The sequence below is a fragment of the Globicephala melas genome, chromosome 6 (assembly GCF_963455315.2).
Source record: "Globicephala melas chromosome 6, mGloMel1.2, whole genome shotgun sequence".
NCBI lineage: Eukaryota > Metazoa > Chordata > Mammalia > Artiodactyla > Delphinidae > Globicephala > Globicephala melas.
The window spans coordinates 46,755,634-46,779,515 of NC_083319.1; the positions used below are offsets into that span (position 1 = coordinate 46,755,634).

General features: G+C 38.1%; 1 protein-coding gene across 1 annotated transcript; it reads right to left on the minus strand.

The window, feature by feature from the left end:
* Positions 1–262: 262 nt before the first annotated feature.
* On the minus strand, positions 263–14,770 carry LOC115863813 (cytochrome P450 1A4-like). The gene is given in 10 exon segments (XM_060300843.2): positions 263–555; positions 558–628; positions 3,436–3,522; positions 6,521–6,641; positions 6,735–6,824; positions 11,758–11,881; positions 13,414–13,559; positions 13,865–14,131; positions 14,134–14,244; positions 14,461–14,770. Coding segments are annotated over 10 exon segments (1,620 nt in total).
* Between the last annotated feature and the right edge of the window lie 9,112 nt (positions 14,771–23,882).

A 23,882-nucleotide genomic window follows, 5' to 3' on the forward strand; every position in this document is an offset into this window, starting at 1 on the left:
CCAATATTTAAAACAAATATCAGTACACCTGTCTATTGTAGCTGGCGTTAAGGGAAGGAAGATAGAACTCCTTTTCCTGCTCACTCCATCCAGCAGTCCTCGTTCCCTTCTTCCATATTCACAGTGACACAGTGACACCTGGGACACCATCACGTGAGACATGGGTTTAAAACCCCATACACTCAAAAATGAACTCCTACACTAGGATGGCATACAATGAACTGAACAGCACAGCATAGGGGTATGAATTCTAAATTTCTTGTTAAATGAATTTGAAGCCCATAATTTTTCTGAATTAAACAAGAAACCCTCCACCCAGTCTGAGAATCGATGAACAGGAACTACCTGTGCAGCGGGTCTCTACTTGAAGTTGGTATGGTGTTGGCTTCATGGCTAAGCCATACATGGGTGTCAGGTCAAGCTCGGCTTCTGGGCACTTCTCCAGCTTGAGCTGCTGCAGAACTGTGGTGAAGAAAATGAATATCTCATTTCGTGCAACATCTTCTCCGAGACACTTCCGGATTCCCATTCCAACAGTCAACACCTTCTCAACAAAGTTCTATTCAGTTCCATGTTTTCATATAGAAATCTCTCAGGTCTAAATAAATTGGGATTATCCCAAATAGTTCTGTATAAAATAGACAAAAATAAAAAATTTTAAAGGAATCATTTTATCACTTTTACCTTTGTTGCCAACTTTTCCATAATAATTTTGTTTTGCATAAAGTGTTCTGTTCAAGTTCAGAACATCCTTTATAAATTATATATACATATATGTATATAGTTATGGAGCTATGTAATTATATAATTATTACAGATATATATGACATTCTTTCCTTTAATATGTTGACAGGTTTAGTTATCATAAAAATTTAATACAGGGCTTTCCTGGTGGTGCAGTGGTTGAGAGTCTGCCTGCTGATGCAGGGGACGTGGGTTCGTGCCCCTGTCCGGGAAGATACCACATGCCGTGGAGCAGCTGGGCCCGTGAGCCATGGCCACTGAGCCTGCGTGTCCGGAGCCTGTGCTCCACAACGGGAGAGGCAAAAAAAAATAATAATAATAATAAAATTTAATACAATTATTTTTCACTAAAATGACTTCTGGTTCATTAAGTAGTGAATAAAATACATGAAATGTATTTAAATTTTTATCTTAAATGAATAATTCCACAAAATTCTCATTAGAATATTCCAAAATTGTGGCATAAATAAGGTAATAAATATTCAATCTCCTTTGCTTTAAGCAAAATAAGCAGGAATGATGAGACTGAGACACACCTCTCACTCTGGTGCTCTCTCACTATGTTTAGGAAATAGCCTTCATACATCATCACAGGAGGAGCCAGGTCTCCTGAAAGCAGCTCTGATTGAGGGGGTTGCCCACAGTTCCCAAATTGTTGTGCATTTGGTTCTCTCTTCTCCCTCCACCTTTTTTTTGTTACAGGCACCACATCTGGCTCGTCTACGACAACTAATGTTTGTGAGTTGCCTACATCTTAAGCCATACATCAGGGACTCACTTGACTTCATAAAGAACTGGGTCTCTTTGCCTATAGATGTCACCCTCTGTCTAGGAGAAAAATTTGTTTTCTCTCTGCCCCAGAGGTCATGGACCTGGGGACTTACAAGTCATACTCAGTCCTCCAAGAAACTTCGTTTTGCTCTCATAATCTTTTAAAAATAGTTAATTGTTGCTGACATTTAAAACTCAGGAGATTCCACATGAAAATCTACATTTTCACGTTCTTTTTTTTTATAACTGAAAGAGCTGATAACAGTGGGACAATGCCCTGCTCGCCAACAGTTTACTGGGTTGAATCAGATGCAGCAGATGACCTCTTGCCACTGCTTCAACAAAGTACAATTCTTTCATTTTTGGTATTTTCCACTGCTCAGTGGGTGCTTGAGTTTGTGACCTTTTAGATTCAACATGAATAATTTTCCCATAATATCAAGTCCTGAATTACATACTCATTTACTTAAACAAGTGCCTCCATACAAATAGTATTTCTTTACCAGCACCTGTGTTAACTGAGTTTGTTTGATCATTACTCAATATTCAATACAATCACAAGTTCTTAGGATACTAGAACACTTGGGATACTTGGGGTTGTACCAACTGAAAATAAATGCCATTCAATTTACACTGACTGTATTTCTTCTTATAATGCGTTTAAAAATGCTTAGGTTTATCCAATATGATCACTGGGTGGAGAATGGATGTATCAATCTCTCTGACAATCAGTGTTCCAGTGGGACGGTCTGTGCAGTGTATTCTACCATTTTGCTAGTTACAGAGATTGTGAAGGTGCTGTTAGGTACACAGGATAATCACCTCCCTCCCTAAGAGCCTGAAGCCTAAGCCATCAGTCAGATGAGATGTTGGGTGAAGACGGAGAAGCTGTACAGAGTACTGTACATACAACCGGCTGAGTGTATAAGAACACTATCTTGGGAATTCCCTGGCGCTCCAGTGGTTAGGACTTGGTGCTTTCACTGCCAAGGCCCAGGTTTGATCCCTGGTTGGGAACCAAGATCCCGCAAGCCGTGTGGTGGCCAAAGGGGGGGAAAAGAAAAGATTGCAATCTTTACCAGTTTACTGGCGACATCAAGCCCTCACCACATGGAGCATATAATTTCCATTAAACAAGATCTACATATTAAACAGGATTTACACTGGATGTGAGTCCTGCTTCTCTTACCTGCTGAACATGTGATCGTAAGTAATTTGTTCAATCTGGCTGAAAGTTTCTTCATCAGTAAAATTGGGGTCATGCTAGCACCACTATATAGGATTACTGTTGAGGTCAGAGGAGATACATCTGAGCTTTTGTGCCCAGCACACAGTGGGAGTCTATAAAGATTAACTGTACTCACCGTTATTCCCACCAGTGCCATCACCACTCATCACCCTCACTTTTCACTGCCTGAGGTAACTTAGGCTCAGACTGCCCTTCCGTAGTTGATATGGGCAAGCCTCTAGTTGCATTTTATTCACAAGTATTTACTGAGTGCCTACTATGTGCCAGGCACTGATCTAGGTACTGGGGTTGAGGAAAAAGCAAACAAACAAAAAGGGAGAGAAAAAACAAGTCCCTGCTTGGTGGCTTACACTCCAGTGGGGGGTTTCAGGCTGCTTTTCAAATATCAGCTGGTCATACACATGCAGAGGGTGAGCCCACGAAGTCCTTCGCTCACAACTCCCCCAGTGAGCCCACTTTTGAAATTCGATTTACCCTGAATGAATCTGTATTAAGATTTCATCCTTCCTATTATCTGTGAGGAAAGAAAACTGAATTTATTTCCAACTTCTTTCAAGAGAAACAGAGGGAATGAAGTTTGGTTAAGAAGAATGTAAATTTTTCCCAGATTAATAAATAGCAAACAAATAACCAAGCAAATTTTATCTCAGGAAATAATTTTGGTGGCTTCCTCATCATGATTTACTTGATACATGTTAATAAAGGTGCATGTTTTCCTGGGAATGAAATAACCATTCAGAGTAGTATCTGATGTAGTACTGTAGGAAAGAGAAAGGCAGCATTACAACGCATCCTGTAAATTCAAATAACCCATCCCTAAGCTGCCTCCCATGATGCATGGACTATTTTTTGTTAGTGTTATTTTTTACTGCAATAATGATGTGACATCTTTATAAATCTCCCTTTGTTCATTAATTGATATATCTTCTACCTATTGTCAAATCACTAATTTATTCTTTTTCTTGTATTTGTTAAGCAGGCATTGCTATGAGTTAAAATCTCTAGAAAATTATCTCAGTATTTCTATGACAGAGTTGGTCATAAGTAGACACATTCGAATACAACCAGAAACTATTAAGGACATTATAAAACATTTTCTTTGTACCCCATGTGTTTTTGGCTTCTATTAGTAGATTAGAAAAACAAAACATAACATCATTTAGTACTTGATGGGAGGAACTAGGAATTGGAATGGAATTGGAACTAGGAAATCTGAACTCTAGATACTGGTCTCAGTGAGATGTTGGGCAAATCTCATATCTACTCTATGGTTTCATTTCCTAGCTGTGAAATGATATTGGTTGTATTGGATGGTCTCTAAGCTGCTTCTAGAACAAGTATTCTATTTTTCTAGTCCCATACTCAGACTTCATTATGTATACTGTACATCTTTCCCTTTTATACCTCTGTAATTATGCACAGTTTAGATTAAGCCATGTTATATTTCCATATGGCACTCCCTAACTTCTGAGATGGCCCTCACACTCACTTCTCCCCAGAGAAGCAGTGACATTTCAATGTGATGAGTTTAAGAGCAGTCACTGGACACATTTGTCTTAGCCACTTCTGGGTTCTCTTTTCTGATTAGCCAACCTATAGAGAAGGTAATACATCTCATCTATAGTTATTAATGGGCTGAGCTGAAGAGCAGGTTTCGTGCAGAGGAGACTGCTGTCGTCCAACTTTGCCAGAGTCTGAGTGTAGAAGTATGTCTAATTCAGGTAAAAAGTATAAGTAAGCCTCCTTGGTCTAGCTGTAAACCAAACTGTGCAAACTAGCTCTGATCATTAAAAAAGTTAATATCTGAAACTCTCTCTGACCTACTTTCATCTTGCAGCTGGTACTGAACTTTGGCAAATAATATGGGTATTCTTCATCGGGTGCCCTCAAAACCCAACAAAGGAGAAGGTCAAAAAAGGGATGGAGCCATTTGTTGGAAGGATTACCAGCTCCTGGTATAGCCACTTGCCTTTCTCAGTACATTCCTGTCCACACTCCCTCTGTGGATTCAGCTGCTCAAATTCTACTCTGCATAAAAACCACATGCTCCCACCCTATGGAAACCTAGCATGTAAAATTTGATTTCACTAATATTAAACTATGAGTGACTATATATTCTAAAGAAGGACTCAATGTATAAATTTATTCATTGTAGGGTCTCTCTTTCTAAATATATACTTCTGAAACTTCATATATAAAAATGCCTTTCCACATAACTTTTAAAGAGCACACATGCAATAAATATTTATTAGGGTACTGTTTGGTCTTTCGTGTATGTGTGTGCATACGTTATATATAATAGCAAAACTTTTGCCCCCTTACCTAAGATTCTTCCATTTATCTTTTTAAAATTCATTTCATTTTAACCATTTTCTGCTCTTTAATCCCTTGTCCTTTTAAATGGAAAGTGGTAAACATCCAAGTGGAGAACAGATTATTCCCAAACAACATATCAATATATAAGATGCCTTTTACGTTTGTGCTAAAATTCTTGGTTTATATCACACTACTCTCATTGGCCGATGCCTCTGATCTTTATAGTTGATATATTAGTTTATTTCTTCACTTCTAATAATATAATGAATACCTATTTCCTAAAATATATTTCTCCCTATTAGTGAGGCTCTCAGATGTGTTTTCAGGATCCCAAAGATTATGATCACTTTCATTTCATCCCAAATAATGCCTATAAACTTGGCAGGTCTCTCTGTTCCTGATTTCTTAGTAAAGCTTGTAGGTCGTACTCTTTTATGAAGCACCCAAAGTCACCCTACAGAAGCCTTTGGGACAGAAGAGCTGCATATTTAAATGTAGGATGCTTTTTATACACTTAAGTTAAAGATGAAGTCTACTTCAACCAGAAAGGGGATCTGAAGAAAAGAGATCACAGTGAATAGATAGCATCACGTGTGAATATGGAGAGCAAATGAGAGAGGCAAAATACAGGGGACTGAGTGGCTCACTGTCTGGGCTTGACTCTGCTCAGCTAGTGGTCTGGCCCTTGGAGATACCTGGGCTGAGGCACTGCATTCTGCTCTGCCGATTACCACATGGCGTGAGAGACATTCCCCCTCCTTCGCTGTATAAAGATGGGAAGAGAAAAAGCACGGAGAATTTAATTTTTTATTTTAGTTGTGTGGAATGGAAACAGTTCAAACCACCAGAACTTTGGTTGTTCACATACATATTTAATAAAGCCTATCTACTTAGTCTATACTTGCATGCATTTGGGATCTGGAGAATCTGGCATAAGGTTCAGTAAACTTTCAAATATCTATAAATGTAGACTCTGTTTAATCTGTTTGTGGCAACTAGCTTCCTCGGTCTACTGTTCAGTAAAATTCTTAGCTACTGAAAATGAAGCCACATCACATTAGCAGGCGGCTAACGCTACTCCTAAGGGGAAGTTAAGTGAGTTTGTACAACGCTTAATAGCCAAACATATATTGTGGTTGGATTATCAATTGTTCCAAATTTCTATATCCTCTCTCCCCTTAATTTTTAAATATAAGATGAAAGTTAATGGCATCATAGTTTAGTTATAAAAAATATTCACAAAATTTGCCTTGCTCTATGTTAAAATTTCATTAAAGGTTTCAAAAGAAAATAAAATGATTTTAAATAATATTAAAATAACATTAACATACTATAGATTTTAAAGCACTTAAAGTATTCAGTCTAATGCCTGAGATTCCTCACTCCTCCCCACACCACCTTTGGGAGAGTTGTTGTCCCAAAGGAGCAGCATATCCTTACCAATGAAGAACAGTAAAAGGAAGAAAGGAGGCATGTCTGAATATTTCATTTATGAAAGCTTCTGTGGAGGGTAAAATTTTCCTGTCTTTAAACCTGGTTGATTTCATCCCAATGTTTCCATCTGGGTAAAAAAAAAAGGTTTTTTAAAAAATTTAATTTAAAAATGAAAATATATTCTTATAAGAATTATACTTTTCATCTGAAAGCATGTTACCAATTTCTTCTTGAATTTTGGCTTGAATTTCTGGATAGTGTATCAAATAAAGAAAGCTCCAATATAGACATGTTGATATTGTTTCAAACTCTGAAAGAAAAAAGAGAGAAAAAGTGTCTTGGAAAAAAGTATTAGCAAAATTGGATCCTCAAGTTACTTTGTATTTGAATACTAAGAATCCAGGGAAAATAATCTAAATATGAATACCAATAAATAATACAATTATTATACATTAACGTTTATTTCAAAATATAGGCTTAACCTCTTACCCATTAGAACAGCCACTACCAATAAGCAGAAAACAGCAAATGTTGATGAGAATGTGGAAAAATTGGAACTCTAATGCATCGCTGGTAGAAATGTAAAATGGTGCAGTCACTATGGAAAACAATATAAAGGGTCCTCACAATATTTAAAAAAGAATTACCAAGTGATCCATTAATTCAAAAGAGCTGAAAGCATGGATTTAAAAAGATATATGTACCACCATGTCCATGGTAGCATTATTCACAATAGCCAAGAGGTGGAAACAACCCACATGTACATCGATGAATGAATGGATAAACAAAATGTGGTATATGCATGCAATGGAATATTATACAGCCTTAAAAAGAAGGAGATCCTGTCACTTGCTACAATATGGATGAACCTCAAGGACATTATGCTATACGAAACAAACCAGTCACAAAAGGAAAAATACTGTCTGATTTCATTCATATAAGGTATCTAAAGTAGTCAAAATCGTAAAAACATAAATTAGAAAGGTAGTTGCCTAGGGCTGGGAGTACAGAGGTGGGAAAATTGGGGTTTAATGGGCATAGAGTTATAATTTTTGCAAGATGAAAAAGTTCTAAAGATCTGTTACACAACAATGTGAATATACACAACACTACTGAATTGTACATGTAAAAATGTTTAATGTAGTAAATTTAATGTTACATGTTTGCAACCACAAGAAAAAATAAAATAAATGTTTTAAATATATAGGTATTACCTATAAGGCAAATGAAAACACTGGAAATATTTCACTACAAAATAAACCATTGTTACAATGATAATGGCTATGATCTATGTATAATAATAATTAATATCATAAATCATACATAGCTATTGAATGCTTTTTCTGTTCTATGCTCATTTTATTGAAGAGAAAACTGTGCTACAAGGACATTATGAACCTTGCTCAAGGTGACAACTCAGAAGAGACAGAGTCAGGACTTAAACTTGGACTTATCTGGCTTCAAGGCCATAAGTTTGTATAAGTGCCTAATGGAAGGTTGAGTACATTCAATTTTTTTAAATACTGATTTTTAGTGTACTTGCTTTGTTTTAAAATTCATCCTTTAAACAACGTATCTTCACTTTTGATATTATCTATACATTGGTAAGATGTTTTTCATTATTGAAAATAAAAGCCAGAAACTCTATGTAAAACTTCATCTTTTTCTCAAGGATAACTTTATACTACATCAAAGAATGTGATCAGGGCTTCCCTGGTGGCGCAGTGGTTGAGAGTCCTCCTGCCGATGCAGGGGGACGCGGGTTCATTTGCACCCAAATGTAGCTACAGAGCAAAGTAAAATCCTTCCCAATCATCTCTTCTCAAGACTTGGTTTTACATTTTTTGAATAGGGCAATCTCTTACAGTGAGCCAGTAGATTCAACAGTTCTCATGCCACAAAATTTCTAACATGACTTCACAGTGCAAGGAATTATCCTAAAAGTGAGTTGTCCAAATGCAGTTGCCAACAATGGTGTTTGTAGTAATGTGCAGTATGGTGTGAGAAAATGGACTTCTATTCAGAATATATTGACTCTATTCACTATCAAAAGACAAACGAAACAAGTCATGAATGCTGCACGAAAGACACTGATTTTGCACATTGTAGAGCCATGGACATTATATCCAAGACCTAGGTCTATCTGGATAAATAATAGGATTCATATTTGGATCATCATAAAATTTTCTGTTTATATCAAGGTTTAAGCAACCTATTATTTATCTTGGCAGATTATCTAACAATCGAGCTTATAATAAATTATTTTGGGAGAGACTGACTATAGCCAAAGGAGAAACTAAATTATCCCTATGATCAATTTGAAGAGTCAAATATGGAATATAAATGTTAATAATACAGCAGATCGGATGAAACAGTGTGCTCAAAAATTTTATCCACTAAAATATGTGGTTTAGGGCTTCCCTGGTGGCCCAGTGGTTGAGAGTCTGCCTGCCGATGCAGGGGACACGGATTCATGCCCCGGTCCGGGAAGATCCCACATGCCGCGGAGCGGCTGGGCTCGTGAGCCATGGCCGCTGAGCCTGCGCGTCTGGAGCGTGTGCTCTGCAACGAGAGAGGCCGCAGCAGTGAGAGGCCCGCGTACTGCAAAAAAAAATAAAATAAAATAAAATAAAATATGTGGTTTAGCACTCACTATTTTCTTCTAATAAAGTATTCTATCATGTACCACTAGAGCGGAAGCAGACACATGTAGAAGTTTTTAAATTAATTTTCTTTATTACTCTTATTTGAATTCAAAATGAAATTATTTCAGCCAGGTTTGTTGCTTAATAAATGCTTAAATAAATAATGTGTTACACTGAATATTACTTATTTTTCACACATTTTATCTAAACTATGTTTAACTGGATTGTGCACATCTGGTGGCACTCTTCTATATTCTAATCATTTTAGTTATTTGCCGTAATTTTGTATTTGCTGATTACTTCAGGATCTCGGCGTACTGTATATTTCTGAAATAAATTTATTAGATATCTCATGGAATTCCAATGAAAATAAAGCCCACTTGTTGTGTTAATCACACCCATACACACCCAGTCTTTAGTACTCAGTGGTGTTCAGGCTTTAAAAGAATGTCCTCACAAATTCTAACGATAGTATTTAGCATCAGATAGCTGGCAGAAGAAATGCTAAGTACAGCATGATCAAATTCGTATGATAAATAACCCCTGCATCCATCAGATTTAAATCATGATCAAAATAATAAATATATATAAATGTGTGGGGAGGGGGAGCAGAGGGGAGCATGAGGAAAAATAATATAAACCCAAACAAATGCCTCTGTTTGCAAAGAAAATTCAGGAATACAAATACATAGATCCTAGAAAAAAGTGAACCCAATTGCCAATAACTATCGCATAAAGAAGAAATGAAAAAACAAGTCTGAAGAATATTCCACGTAAAATGAAACTACTAAAACACCTTTAGAATTTTGTTGTTACACTAAGGGAATTTTCTTTCTGCAGTCTAATATCTTACAGGAACTATAAGAAATTTGATAGTGTCAACACAAATAAAAAACAATCTATAATAGGTATAGAAGAGAGTTTTATTCAAACTAAACTGAGGACTATAGCCCAGGAGACACAGATTCAAGAAGCACTTGAATTGTGTTTCCCCAGAATACAAAATGGGGAAGGTTTGTATAGGCAAAAACTGCAAAGCTACATAGGTTGTCTGTCAAGAATTATGGTTGGAGCTGGCAAGAAGTAAGTGTGGTTGTTCAACAAGGGTTGGCTGGGGTCTGAAATGGTTGCTTAGTTACAAGGGGAAACCTTCTAACCATAATATTGCAGCTTGCAGCTACTAGCAGATATTGTTTTAAAAATGGCTGGTGTTATCCTTGAGTTTGATACAGCATAGAAAATTCAAGTTCTCAGTGATGCAGGGACGTGTCTGAAATCACATCCACAATGGCCATCCAGCTCCATCATGGTTGCCTGAACCACAGTTTTATATTTTGTCAGAACAAAGAACAAACATCAAACATGACAGGGGTACATTCCTTCAAGGTTTCAAAAAAGACAGGTTAGTATATTTACAGTGAGTCAGCATGACCTTGGTGTCTGAGAAGGAAACTTCATCTTCAAAGGAGTACTAGCATTGGTGTCATAGGAAGGGGGGATGACATATATATTATATCTATCTTCAAAGTAGACATTCCGAACAATCTGATAAATGCATTCTTCTTCTTTTTTTTTAATGGTTAAGCAGATGTACAGTGCATGTTTGACAGGCCATACTAGTTAGCATAAAGCTCAAGCCAAATCACGTATCCACCATGATGACTTCCCCACACCTCAATATGTGAAAATTTCTTCCATCAATAGGTAAAAGTGATTTAGAAAAAAACTATGAAATGTAAGAATGATAGTAGTGTGGTGGCAGTATAAATTGTCTTTCTGAAAAGGATTTTGGTAATCTGTATGAAAAACTCAAGAATCCTTTTATTAGGTGACCCAGAAATTCTGCTTCTTAACATAAGACCATTAATGAAAAAGGAGGGAAAACTGATGCACAAAGATAGTCATCTTAGCATTGCCAATATCTGCATTACTGAGACAGCAGACTAGTAAAATGTAGGGGGTACTGGCCATGGAGTACTATGCAACCATTAGAAGAAGCAAATTAGAAATACACCTGACAACCATGATTGAACCTTAAAAATAAAGGGCTTCATGAAAAAAGTTAGAAATAAGTTGAGATGTAAATAACAATGGTAATTTACATATATTAAAATTCATGATAATATTAGAATACACGCTAATACATGAAAATATAAAGCCCATTTTATAAGAATACATGAAACAAAAAAACAGCACTTAAACAAATTAAGAGTAAATGTCAATGGGTTGGGAAAGGTACTGGGAGTGGGATGTAGGGATCAAAGTAGTAAATGGCCGATATCAAAAGAGGGAAAGACTCTAAAATGTAAACAGTAGAAAACAGAAAATTGCAATTAATCTTGATTCACCTTAAATATATATATATATATTTTTTGCGGTACGCGGGCCTCTCACTGTTGTGGCCTCTCCTGTTGTGGAGCACAGGCTCCGGACACACAGGCTCAGCGGCCATGGCTCACGGGCCCAGCCGCTCCGCGGCACGTGGGATCTTCCCAGTGCGGGGCACGAACCCATGTCCCCTCCATCGGCAGGCGGACTCTCAACCACTGCGCCACCAGGGAAGCCCCACCTTAAATATTGATAAATACTTTCACATACCAGCTCCAAAGAGGTCATTCACAGTGCTTATGATTTCATCATCATTTAAGGTGGCTGTTTTGGTAGCAGCATATTTGTTGTGGCATGTATTAATCAGAGCATCAGTGCTATCTTGGATATAGTCCTGAGGATATAAACCTTAACATGATTAGTCATCCCTAACTACATTTTACAGCATATATGACTCTCATGCAAGAAAAGCCTTGAAATGAACTTGAAATGAACCCAATTAGCTTAGGAATATAAAGAATATAGGTAGATCATTTTAAACCTTGCAACCAGTTTTGCTTCTTAATGCTTAATCTTAAGGCATTAAAAGGCATCTTAAAAGAATGTAGAGGGCTTCCCTGGTGGCACAGTGGTTGAGAGTCCGCCTGCCGATACAGGGGACACGGGTTCATGCCCCAGTCCGGGAAGATCCCACATGCTGCGGAGCGGCTGCGCCCGTGAGCCATGGTCGCTGAGCCTGCGCGTCCGGAGCCTGTGCTCTGCAACGGGAGAGGCCACAACAGTGAGAGGCCGGCATACCTCAAAAAAGAAAAAAAAAAAAGAATGTAGAATAGAAAATCAAGGTACCAAACTCAAATTTCTTATTAAAAGTTTTTTTCAATCAATAAAGAATATACCTATGTCTGGAAGCACACTTAGAAAAGTCAGAGGTTAACTTATTACAGAGAAATTGCTAAGCAATAAATACAATAAGAGGTTTTCAAACCTATTGTAAGGATTTTACTATAATCACCATGAAGAGGAAGTGGGGCTAGAGTAGGTTAGGGAGTAGGAAGCAAAATTTATGAATTTCACAAACTGTTTTACTTACTGTATCTGATCTAGAATTCCCTGCTGGTACCCTGAGACACATTGTTTTCTGCCTCTTCCTTCTAATCGGAGGGGACTTAAATCCTCACATCTCTTCATTTGCTCAATTACTCACATTTTCATGGGTTTTTTTTCCCGATGCCCTCCTCTCAGCAAATTGGTCCCCAAGAACTAGGATTCTTTCTAGTACATACATACTTCAAGAGAGAAATTTACTCTTTTGTGGACCATCAAATTGGGCCAAAAACATCTCAATGGCCTCATAAGAAGGTTTGCTTCTGTCACATGGATAACATTTCTACATGTGTTATGACCTCAAAGTTCATTTCTTCATAGGAAAGAAACTCAAGTAGGATATGAGGGTAAATTGGAAGGTTCCTATAGAATATTCTTTATAATTATTCAAAACACTTTCTGAAAAAAAATATGCTGATAATTTTAAGACCCGATAGTTTCAGATGAAAAATTAGAGAAACAAAATTATTGGGTCATTTCTTCAGGAGGCTCACCTACATGCTAGTCATCATTTATCAGTCAATTACAGATTCATAATTCAAGTATGTGCCTTATCAGCACAATAGGGAAATTTCTGATGTCTCAAAAAATTCAAAGCTCTTCTTATGGTCCCTACATGAGATCTAAGTAATACTGCCCTATAATTGCTCTGATTGGACCTCACATTTACCAATAGTTTGGGTAAGGTTCATTATGGAAAAATTACAGTGAAAGAACCAAAGAAGTACATAAAGTTGTCTGAGTTCTTAATGCATCTCACCCCCTTTTTTTTTTTTCACTTCTCACCAAATCCCCAGTCCTGGCATGAATTTAAACCCTTACCTTATCATATGTTGTAAGATGATCTTGTACATGTAGAGCAATAAACTGATTCAGGGCCTGATAAAACTCCTGGGGAGAATTTATAATTCGCAGTGGAAGGTAGCAGAAACACAGTATGAAATCGGCAGGATTAGCAGCATTGGAGGCTTGAGTAAGTCATCATTCTCTCTCTTTTTTTTTTTTTAATAAATTTATTTATTTATTTATTTTTGGCTGTGTTGGGTCTTCATTTCTGTGCGAGGGCTTTCTCTAGTTGTGGCAAGCGGGGGCCACTCTTCATCGCGGTGCCCGGGCCTCTCACTGTCGCGGCCTCTCTTGTTGCGGAGCACAGGCTCCAGACGCGCAGGCTCAGTAGCTGTGGCTCACGGGCTTAGTTGCTCCGCGGCATGTGGGATCCTCCCAGACCAGGGCTCGAACCCGTGTCCCCTGCATTGGCAGGCGGACTCTCAACCACTGCGCCACCAGGGAAGCCCCAAGTCATCATTCTCTTTAACTATTCTAAGAAACTCCTCATCACTGTGGTCACATCTCTTGCCCAAACAAAGGGCACAGACAACGTTGGCCACTGCACACGTAATAGCACCTCTGGGGTCAAAGCTGCCATTCTTGGAAGTCAAGTCTGCAGAGACTTTTACCAGCTCAGAAACTTCCTCAATGACATGTTTCTCAAGTAAGCAAAAGCAAGTGGAGGATTTTGCTTCTGCTTTAGAAAATGTTGTAAAGCATTGGAAGCAGTTTTCTTATGAAGCTTCCAACTCTCTCCATAATTGACTGAAAACCTAAGACTCTTTCCTTCTGCCAGGAAAGAAAATGTATGCATGTTAGGTCGGCCTGAAAAATACTCTCCATCTTTTTTTTTTTTTTCCAGGTACGTGGGCCTCTCACTGCTGTGGCCTTTCCCGTTGCGGAGCACAGGCTCCGGACGCGCAGGCTCAGCGGCCATGGCTCACGGGCCCAAGCTGCCCCGCGGCATGTGGGATCTTCCCGGACTGGGGCACGAACCCGTGTCCCCTGCATCGGCAGGCGTACTCTCAACCACTGTGCCACCAGGGAAGCCCTCTCCAACTTTGAGTAGTACTTGTTTCACCATTTCCATCCCATTCACCACCAGGACAGGCACCATGCCAAGTCTGATGAGAAAGACATTTCCGTATTTCTTCCTCGTCTCCATGAATGTAAGGTAAGGATGGTCTCTAAGCTGAAGAAGATTTCCTATGATGGGGAAGGACCACGGGCCAGGAGGAGACACCCGCTTTCTCCCTTTGCTCCTTAGGGCTCTTACAAAAACAAAAAACATCCCCCAAGTTATGAGAGAAGTGGTCACCTCTCCAGGAGTGATTGCCATGCCGAGTATCATTTTCAGGAATAAAACACTAAAATAGAAATACGTAACCCTTATTTTTGCCATTCTAAGCATAGACTAAGAGTAATCTTTCTCCATGTAAACAGTTAAAAGAAAAGTACAGACCCTTTGTATTTAGTTAAAAGCTCTTATTAAACAATGCACCAAGAGGGTAAAATTAAATTCTTGTAAAATGCACTGTACCTTTATCTCAATTCTATTACTTTCATGATTCTAACCACCAGACCAAATCCTTTCATGTCAGTTGTTGACACCCTATGGCGTCAGAAGAAGAGGACAACTCAATGTAGAAAGCAGCCTGGCGGGTAGGAAAGGGATTGAGGCTATGGAAGCTGAGTTCATACTCATTAGCCGCGGGATCTTCAATCTGTCACTTAATCTAAGTGTATGCCAGTTGTCTCATTTAAGTGTCCTACCTAACAGAATTAGTCATACATTCTTTCAGCAAATATTTATTGAACACCCCAGTGTCAGGCACTAAAAATACAAAACAGGGGCTTCCCTGGTGGCGCAGTGGTTGAGAGTCCGCCTGCCGATGCAGGGGACGCAGGTTTGTGCCCCGGCCCGGGAAGATCCCACATGCTGTGGAGCAGCTGGTCCTGTGAGCCATGGCCGCTGAGCCTGCGCGTCCGGAGCCTGTGCTCCGCAACGGGAGAGGCCACAACAGTGAGAGGGCCGCGTACCGAACAACAACCACAACAAAAAATACAAAACAAAATTTCATAGACTAATCAGGAAACTAGATAAACAAAAATAAGATTACAAAGTGAAAAGTGTATAGAGAACTGTGAATAGAGTGGTCTGCCATTGAGGATGAAATGAAATCATTATTAAAAAGTACTTGGTGAATTACAAGCCATTTAGTGGATATCCAGTTGGCTGACTGCCTAGTCTGTTCTTGAACTTCTCGTTCTGCTTGTAAAAGTGACTTTCTGAAGCAGTTCTACTGTTTTGAAACCTGCCCACATAGTCATGGATGATTGATCCAAGGATAAGCCCTTGACCCAAGATGAACCTTCCTTATGAATATGGAATTAGGGCTGTGAAAGTTCATCTTCTCATTGGGCAGCTAGATCTATAAGATATAAATCTGAAAATATGATTTGGGGACCTTTCACCTACTAGGAGGACCTAAGAAACTGTGAAAGCACGTCTGAAAAATAAATAAAGTAGAAAAGAAAAGAAACAGAGAGAGAGAGAGCCTCATGACCTTGCATTCACTGTTTCTAGTACCTTCCTGAGATCTTGTCCTTGGATTGAATTCTTTCCTGCTTAAACTAGCTAGAATTGGTTTCTGTTACTTGAAACCAAGGGAGTCCTACCCACCCCTCCTTCCCCCACCCCCCGCAAAATAAAGTTTAATACACATGAAGAATATTTTTTGTTAGCTATTGCATTTTATAGTAACTATAGAAAGAATACAAAACTTTCTCTCCCTTGAAAGAATACAACTATATTTCACACTTCTCAAATTACTTCCTGAGACAAGTTAACATTGGTGGGCAGTATACTCATTTGCCAGTGTAAATATCCAGTTCTTTTTGAGTTTTTGAGTAGGCCAACACTTGATTTCATATATATATATACACACACACACACACACACACACACACACACACACACACACATTCATATTGGGAAGCATTCTTGCAAGCAGCAATGAATTTGTTTTCCAGTTCAGAAGAAAATGATAGGGTGGTAAAAAGCACTACGCTTATGTTCTACTTTTAAAAAGCACCAAGGATCAAAGAAATGTGTATCTTATGGCCCCCTCTCTGAATACGCAAGAAAACCCTTGTCTTCTATTTTAGTTGATTGTTTTACCTTTCCAAGTTCACAGATAAAATGTGGCTAATTACACCAACTTGGTTGGCACTGTTTTCTAAGGAATTAACTTTGGAGTTAAAAGTGAAAGATCAACTTGTTTTTATAGGGGGAAAATTGTGCATTTAAACTAAAAAGAAAAACTGAGTCCCTAATCAATGCAACAGCTACAATTTGCAAAACTTCCCTTTTCTCTCAGTTCAGGAAGAAAACAGTGAGAATGTCATTGCACTGAGGCTTTGCAGCATACTGATTTTGCGAAACCTCTCTCGCTTCTATGACCATTTATTGCTCTCTTACCAGATGCCAGATCCAGAACTAAGCACTAAATCCACACTTTCAAAGCTCATACCTCTATGAGGTAAGGAATCATCCTGTTATGGGGAGGCTTCGCGAGATAAAGTCATTTTCCTCATTTATTTCCCATGGTTTTTGAGCTTAATAATGAATCACCAATTACTTCTAGCACTTGCCTTTTCATAAAATTCCATTTCTCTTGGGCATTCACCAAACTTCCAATTTGACAAATGCACATTGACAATTATCAGAGGCGTTTCCAAAGCAGACAACTAAATAGATGAGAAGTGAGTGGGTGTGGCTAGAAGTAGGTGCGGTTTGACTCCCACAAAGATGACTGGGTTTCCCCCGCCTACCTCTTTCCCTATTTAGATGTGGGAACTCTTTTAAATTATAGTGTCTTTTGGCCTCAGTTTTCTCATCTGTAAAATGGTCCCTCCAGACTAGTAGACTTTGAAGGCCAGCTCCAGCCTTCAGTAATCAAAGTTAGAAGGAAAAAGCGGGCAGAAGCCTGAGTGTGATGTCCAGGGTTAATTGCCTGGCTATATTGTGTTGCCAGAGTTTCCAGAGCAGTTAGCAGTTCCACAAATGTAAGTAACTGTGTGATCACCCTGGATTCTTTTTCATCTTGGGCCCTTCTAGTCTGTAATTAAATTCTCTTTGGCAGTTTACCAGACCCAGGCGCATTGCCAACTTTCCCGGCAACTTTCTTGGAAAGCTCTGAAGGCAAATTCTGTTCCTGTTGTTTTGGAGTGAGCTAGGGCTGAAACAGGGTATACAGCTCCCTAAGTGTGGGCTGCAGCATGGTCAAAAATTCAAGGTGAACTCTAACCCCTTAAGAGAAGAACCAGGTGAAAAAAGCACAAGTAGGTTGAAGGCTTTTGTTTTGGTTCTCAAACCTAGACACACACATCAGACCTCCCTCGGAAGCTGTGAAACCATTGTAATACTCACGTCCCAAACGGACCAGTTATCTAAATCTCTAGGGGTGGATGCATGTTAAAAAGCTCCTCAATATGACTAAGGGCCATTCCAAGTTGAGGACCTTTTTGGGGAGAAAACCACCTGCTATGAGATCAACAAATCCATTCAGCCAAATTACAATGAAGCTTGGAAGGCTCACCCGTGTCCAGAAATCTTGCAGTCAGTGCGAGGAATCTGGCGGAGGGATCTAACAGCAAAGAAGGTTTTCTAGAAAGTTGCGTGCATCCTAGGAAACAGGAACAGTGTGGTCACAGCAGCAGCAGGCCTGGGGAAAGGCTGGGAGAGAACATTCTGGGAATAGAGAATGAGGGGTGGACTTTGGACCTGTGTGGGGAGGAGTTTGGAGCTGGATTAGGGTATTTGAGAGCTAGAAAGAGGAATGGAGAGGCCTCTGCAGCCAGAATTGGGCCCTGGAAGCTGGGAAATTCCAGCATGAGTGGAGGGAGAGGGACCACATCTGGAGCTAGGCGTGGGAAGAAGACTGTAGGATGGAAATTGATCTTGGAAAAAAGCAGGGCGGGAAAGGGAGGCTGCAAAGACTAATCCTTTTAAAATTGCTGGTGACAAGCAGAATTAGGGTCGAAAGATAGGCAGCAAGGAAGCAAAGAGCAAGATGGAAATGTACCGATGGTGCAGAGGTATTGCTTTGCTGTGAATTTCAGGAAAGCAGGGACATGCACGCAGCCCTCTGGGCAGCCAAGCACAGTGGTGGGAAGATGGACGAAATAAAAAATCCAGGAAACTCAGGTTGCCTTTGTCAGGAGGGTTTGGTAGCTTCTTGGGAGTCTTCATCAACCAGACAGATTTGTATTTCCACAACTAGAGCAGTTAATTCTGAGTATGATATTCACAGCTTTGATTTGAGACAATATTCTTACCTGCGTCAAGGCACTTTTGTTTGACCTGTGTAAACACCAATTTTTCTACCTCTACAGTGTGTGAAGTCTAGTTTTTCTACCTGTTATTAGGGAAATGCTGGGTGGTTTGGTGACATCATCCTTTCAAGGTGTCTGTAAGTTATTACATAATAAACTTTTCTTTAAAGCTTTGGAGTCTTTGGCTCCGTAATTATTCTAGGTTTCAACTCAGCTTTTAATGAGACTGTCCAAGAAGGATCGCTGGTAGCTGGTACTTTCTCACGTGGTAAAGAAAGCAAGCCCCCAAAGAGAGTGTTAAACCTCAGATATTTCCTCAGGGGTAACCTTCAGGCCCTGAACTACTGTGTCATATTCACAAAACATTGTGCATTTCTCAATATCAAAACTCTTGAAATCATACGGCCAAAAAAATCTGACTCCAAACCATAGGGACTTTCTGACCCAGGGGCAGAATTTTCCTAACCAGCATTTAGTCATTTCATACTTAGCTACCGAAAAAAAAAATTTTTTTTATTACTAATGTTTTTCTTTAAATATTACCTTCTTAATACAACTAACTCCACATTGGATTAATGTATAGACATTACATAGCCACATCAAGTTCCTCGTGCATGTACCCATGTTATAGACAATTGATAATAATTGCTTGGCAATGTGTTATTTAAAAGCCTTGTTAGGAGAAGATAATGAGAATTGCCTTGCATTCCCATTGGTTAAGAGGAAAATCCATTCCAAAATATTAATTGTGATATCTAATGTTTATTGTGTGCTTCCAAGGAATAAGCATTTGAAAGTACTTTACATATTATTTCAGTTATTTCTTATATCCAACTTCTAAAAGAACTGCTATTTTTTCCCTGTTTATCCCTGATAAATTTTGAGGCACCAAGAAATTAGAAAAATTGCTCAGGCTAACAGAATGTAAATGGTGTAAAAAAAGTTTTGAACTCAAGTAATATAACTCTAGTACTGTGCCCATAGCCTCTGATTATACCACCTTCTACTAGAGAATTCTTCAGCAGATGTATACGATGGAATATTAGTCAGCCATAAAAAGAAACGAAATTGAGTTATTTGTAGTGAGGTGGATGGACCTAGAGACTGCCCTACAGAGTGAAGTAAGTCAGAAAGAGAAAAACAAATACCGTATGCTAACACATATATATGGAATCTAAAAAAAAAAAAATGGTTCTGAAGAACCTAGGGGCAGGACAGGAATAAAGACACAGACATAGAGAATGGACTTGACATGGGGAGGGGGAAGGGTAAGCTGGGATGAAGTGAGAGAGTGGCATAGACATATATATACACTACCAAATGTAAAATAGATAGTTAGTGGGAAGCAGCCGCATAGCACAGGGAGATCAGCTCAGTGCTTTGTGTCCACCTAGAGGGGTGGGATAGGGAGCGTGGGAGGGAGACGCAAGAGGAAGGAGATATGGGGATGTATGTAAATGTATAGCTGATTCACTTTGTTATACAGCAGAAACTAACACACCATTGTAAAGCAATTATATTCCAATAAAGATGTTAAAAAAAAAAAAGAAATCCTGGTATTTCTGGAACAGATATATTGTGTTGTAGCAAAAACATCTAACACCTATAATTTTTTGAGGATTATTTGGAATTTTACACAAATTGTCTCATTTAATCCTTAATAAGAGCTTTTTGAATTTGGTATAATTACACCCATTTAACTATGGTTCAGTGGTATTTTTTTCAAGGATAGTATAAAGAACTCCCATATAGTCTTCAAACAATCTCCTGAAATAGTAACATTTATTACATTATCTATCATTCTCTTTTTCTCTTCAATAACTACAATAGGAATAAAACCAGGAAATTAACGTTAATACACTAATATTATCATATTCAAATTGCCTGATAATGTTCTTTATAGCAGAAGAAAATATATTGTCTGTAGTTGCCATGTTGTTTTAAGCTCCTTCAACATAAGTCATTCCACAGTTTTCCACGACTTTAACACTTTAGAACAGTGCGGTCTAGTCTTTGCTAGAATGTTGTTAAATGTAAGTTTGTCTGATGTTTCCTTAGGACTATGTTCAAATTATGCATTTTTGCCTGAAAGGTCCAATGGTCATTTGTAGCACAATTAAAGTTACACAGCTAATTAAATTTGAGGCCAGGATTTGAATTTGAGTGAGAATCCAAAAGCTACATTCTCAACCTCCATTTGTAACATCATGAATAATTACAGAATTTCTCATACAATCTCTTTAGCAAAGGATAATGACCTCTATAAATATCACAAAGATTTACTCTTGCATCTGCCATATTATAAAATGTGAAGGCAGGAAAATCAAATGGTATGATGGTATAGAACCTATTACAGGAAGTACATGTTTATTATCTATTACTTGGGGAATGCTATTCAAAAATTTGGATTAATATAAAACTTTACTGTATTCTGTATGTCTTGGATTATCAAGTTTATGGTTCCTTACTTTACTTGCTTATTTGGCTTCTGTCTTCTTTTCTTATCCTAAAAAGTTGTTACATGATAGAAAATGTCAGTGTAATTCTATAGTACTTCAATATACACTAGTCATTTTCTAAAAAACATAATATAAACATTATAAATAAACTGTACCACATTCCAGAAATTCAACTCCTAAAAGCTTTGTACACAGGTAATGATTTCTATATAATATCCTGCTCTTTTAATTATTTCAATATCCAACACGTTAGAAAAGTCGATAAAAAAATAGTAGCATGAGTCAATATTAATAAATAAACTTCCCTACTTCCAAAACGCTATACATCTTAGGCTAATTTTTCTAATGTCATTACTATGTTGTAAATTTAAGCAATACTCAATACTCAATTATCACTAACATTTTGGTCATGAGTATCTTTAAAAGCAAACAAGTTCTACAAATAAAAATTTAAATTTCCTGGCTACCCTTTATTTTAAAATTTCAGTTTATATACTCTTTCAAAATCACGATTAACTTGATTTCTATTAGTAAAAGTAAAAAGTCCCTGAAAACAAACATAGCTTCTCAATATAAACTGGTATTACATCTAAGAACACAAATAATTAAATGGTGTACTTCTATTAACTTAACAGTACCGTGTCTCAGATATCACCATACACTTTCAGAACCAAAGTCCTAGAAAATCCATGGCCCATTGAGAAGAAGTAATGACTGATACACAAGGACAAGTGACTATTTTATTTAATCCAGTGTTTTCAAGGATGTGGGTTTAGCTTATTAGTAGGTCATGACCAGTGTTTTAAAAAAACAAAATAAAACAATGGAGAATTTCTCAATATGTCATATGGTAAATGTAAATATTAATATGTGAAACTTTTGTTTTAGTATGTGTGCATCTTTTGTATAGTGTGTGGAAAGGAAAAATAGTTTATTTACTGTGACACAACCAAAGAAAGCTTGGAAGCCACTGGTTTAATCAGAATTCAAATCAACTCATTTTTCGCTGTTATTCCTATAAGTAACAAATGTGATGTATTTCATGCTTTATTAATTTTCTTTTGTCTTGCCTGTACTTGACATTTCTAGGGCCTTTTTCACAGCCCTTACCTACCCTCCCCCAGCAATTCACACAGATAAACACTTCACCTAGAAATGTCCCTCGCCTTCCACTCCAGCTTTCTCATAAAAATGAAAGCAGTTTCAGACAGCACACCAGGTAGATACATATTGTAGATGTTAAGAGTTCTCTTCTTCCCATTGGCAATAATCTTTAGTCTCTTAACTGATGAAATTTGCCTCAACAAAATGTCAATTTGTCTAATTTGCTCACCCTTATATACTGAGTTCCTACTCCATGGTATGGGCTCTGTAAGTATTTATTAAATAAATAACTGAATGAGTTATTTATTAAATAAATAACTGAGTTATTTATTAAATAAATAACAGAATGAGTTATTCATTTAACTCACACAGACCTATGTGTGAGAGTGATCCTATCTACCAGTACACAGTGGCCTTTCTAAAACACCCCTCCCTACCAGACTGTTTAATCTGATTCTCACAGGACTCTTAAAGCATCCTCCTCTAGATTACACAATTAAAGGGGTAAGGGAGATAGAGGACTCTTCTTTTTTTTTTGTCTTTATCCTTTTTTTTTCAAACATCTTTATTGAAGTATAATTGCTTTACAGTGGTGTGTTAGTTTCTGCTTTATAACAAAGTGAATCAGCTATACATATATATACATCCCCATATCTCCTCCCTCTTGCGTCTCCCTCCCACCTTCCCTATTCCACCCCTCTAGGTGGACGCAAAGCACAGAGCTGGTCTCCCTGTGCTATGCGGCTGCTTCCCACTAGCTGTTTTACATTTGGTAGTGTATATATGTCCATACCACTCTCTCACTTCGTCCCAGTTTACCCTTCCCCCACCCCGCGTCCTCAAGTCCATTCTCTACGTCTGTGGAGGACTCTCTTCTTGATTGAGATTATAATAGGGCTGGCTGCAGATTAAATCCAGCCAGCTTGGAAGTCTGGGATTAGCAGATGCAAACTATTATATATAGAACGGATAAACGACAAGGTTCTACTGTATAGCACAGGGAACTATATTCAATACCCTGTGATAAACCATAATGGAAAAGAATATGAAAAAGAATATGTGTAACTGAATCACTTTGCTGTACAGCAGAAATTAACATAACATTGTAAATCAACTATACTTCAATAAAATAAATCAAAAAATAAATCCAGTCAGCAAAAATGGTTTATTTGGCCCACACATTTTAATCAATGTCCTATATTTAGATGGTAGAAATTCTCACATAAAAACTCAGCCTGTCTTGAAAGATCATAAGATCTGACGATGCCAGGTCTACAGTCGGCTGGAGCTGGGGTAGCTGATTCATTTTGATGAGTCATGTGTATACATCTTTTCTTCAGGTTTCCCTCCCTTAACAAGACTATGAGTTCCCCAGAATCCTCCTATCATGTTTTGTTTAGTCAGGGCTCAATATGTAGCATGAAGGCATAAATTAGGAGTGGGTCACAGTGCTTAAGGTCAGTTTTGAAGACGGCTTATATAACTATAAGGTTCAGTTCTCTCCTCTCCTCCTCACAGCATCTAGAGTTCGTCCCACAGAAATCTAATCTTAGCTCATGGTTC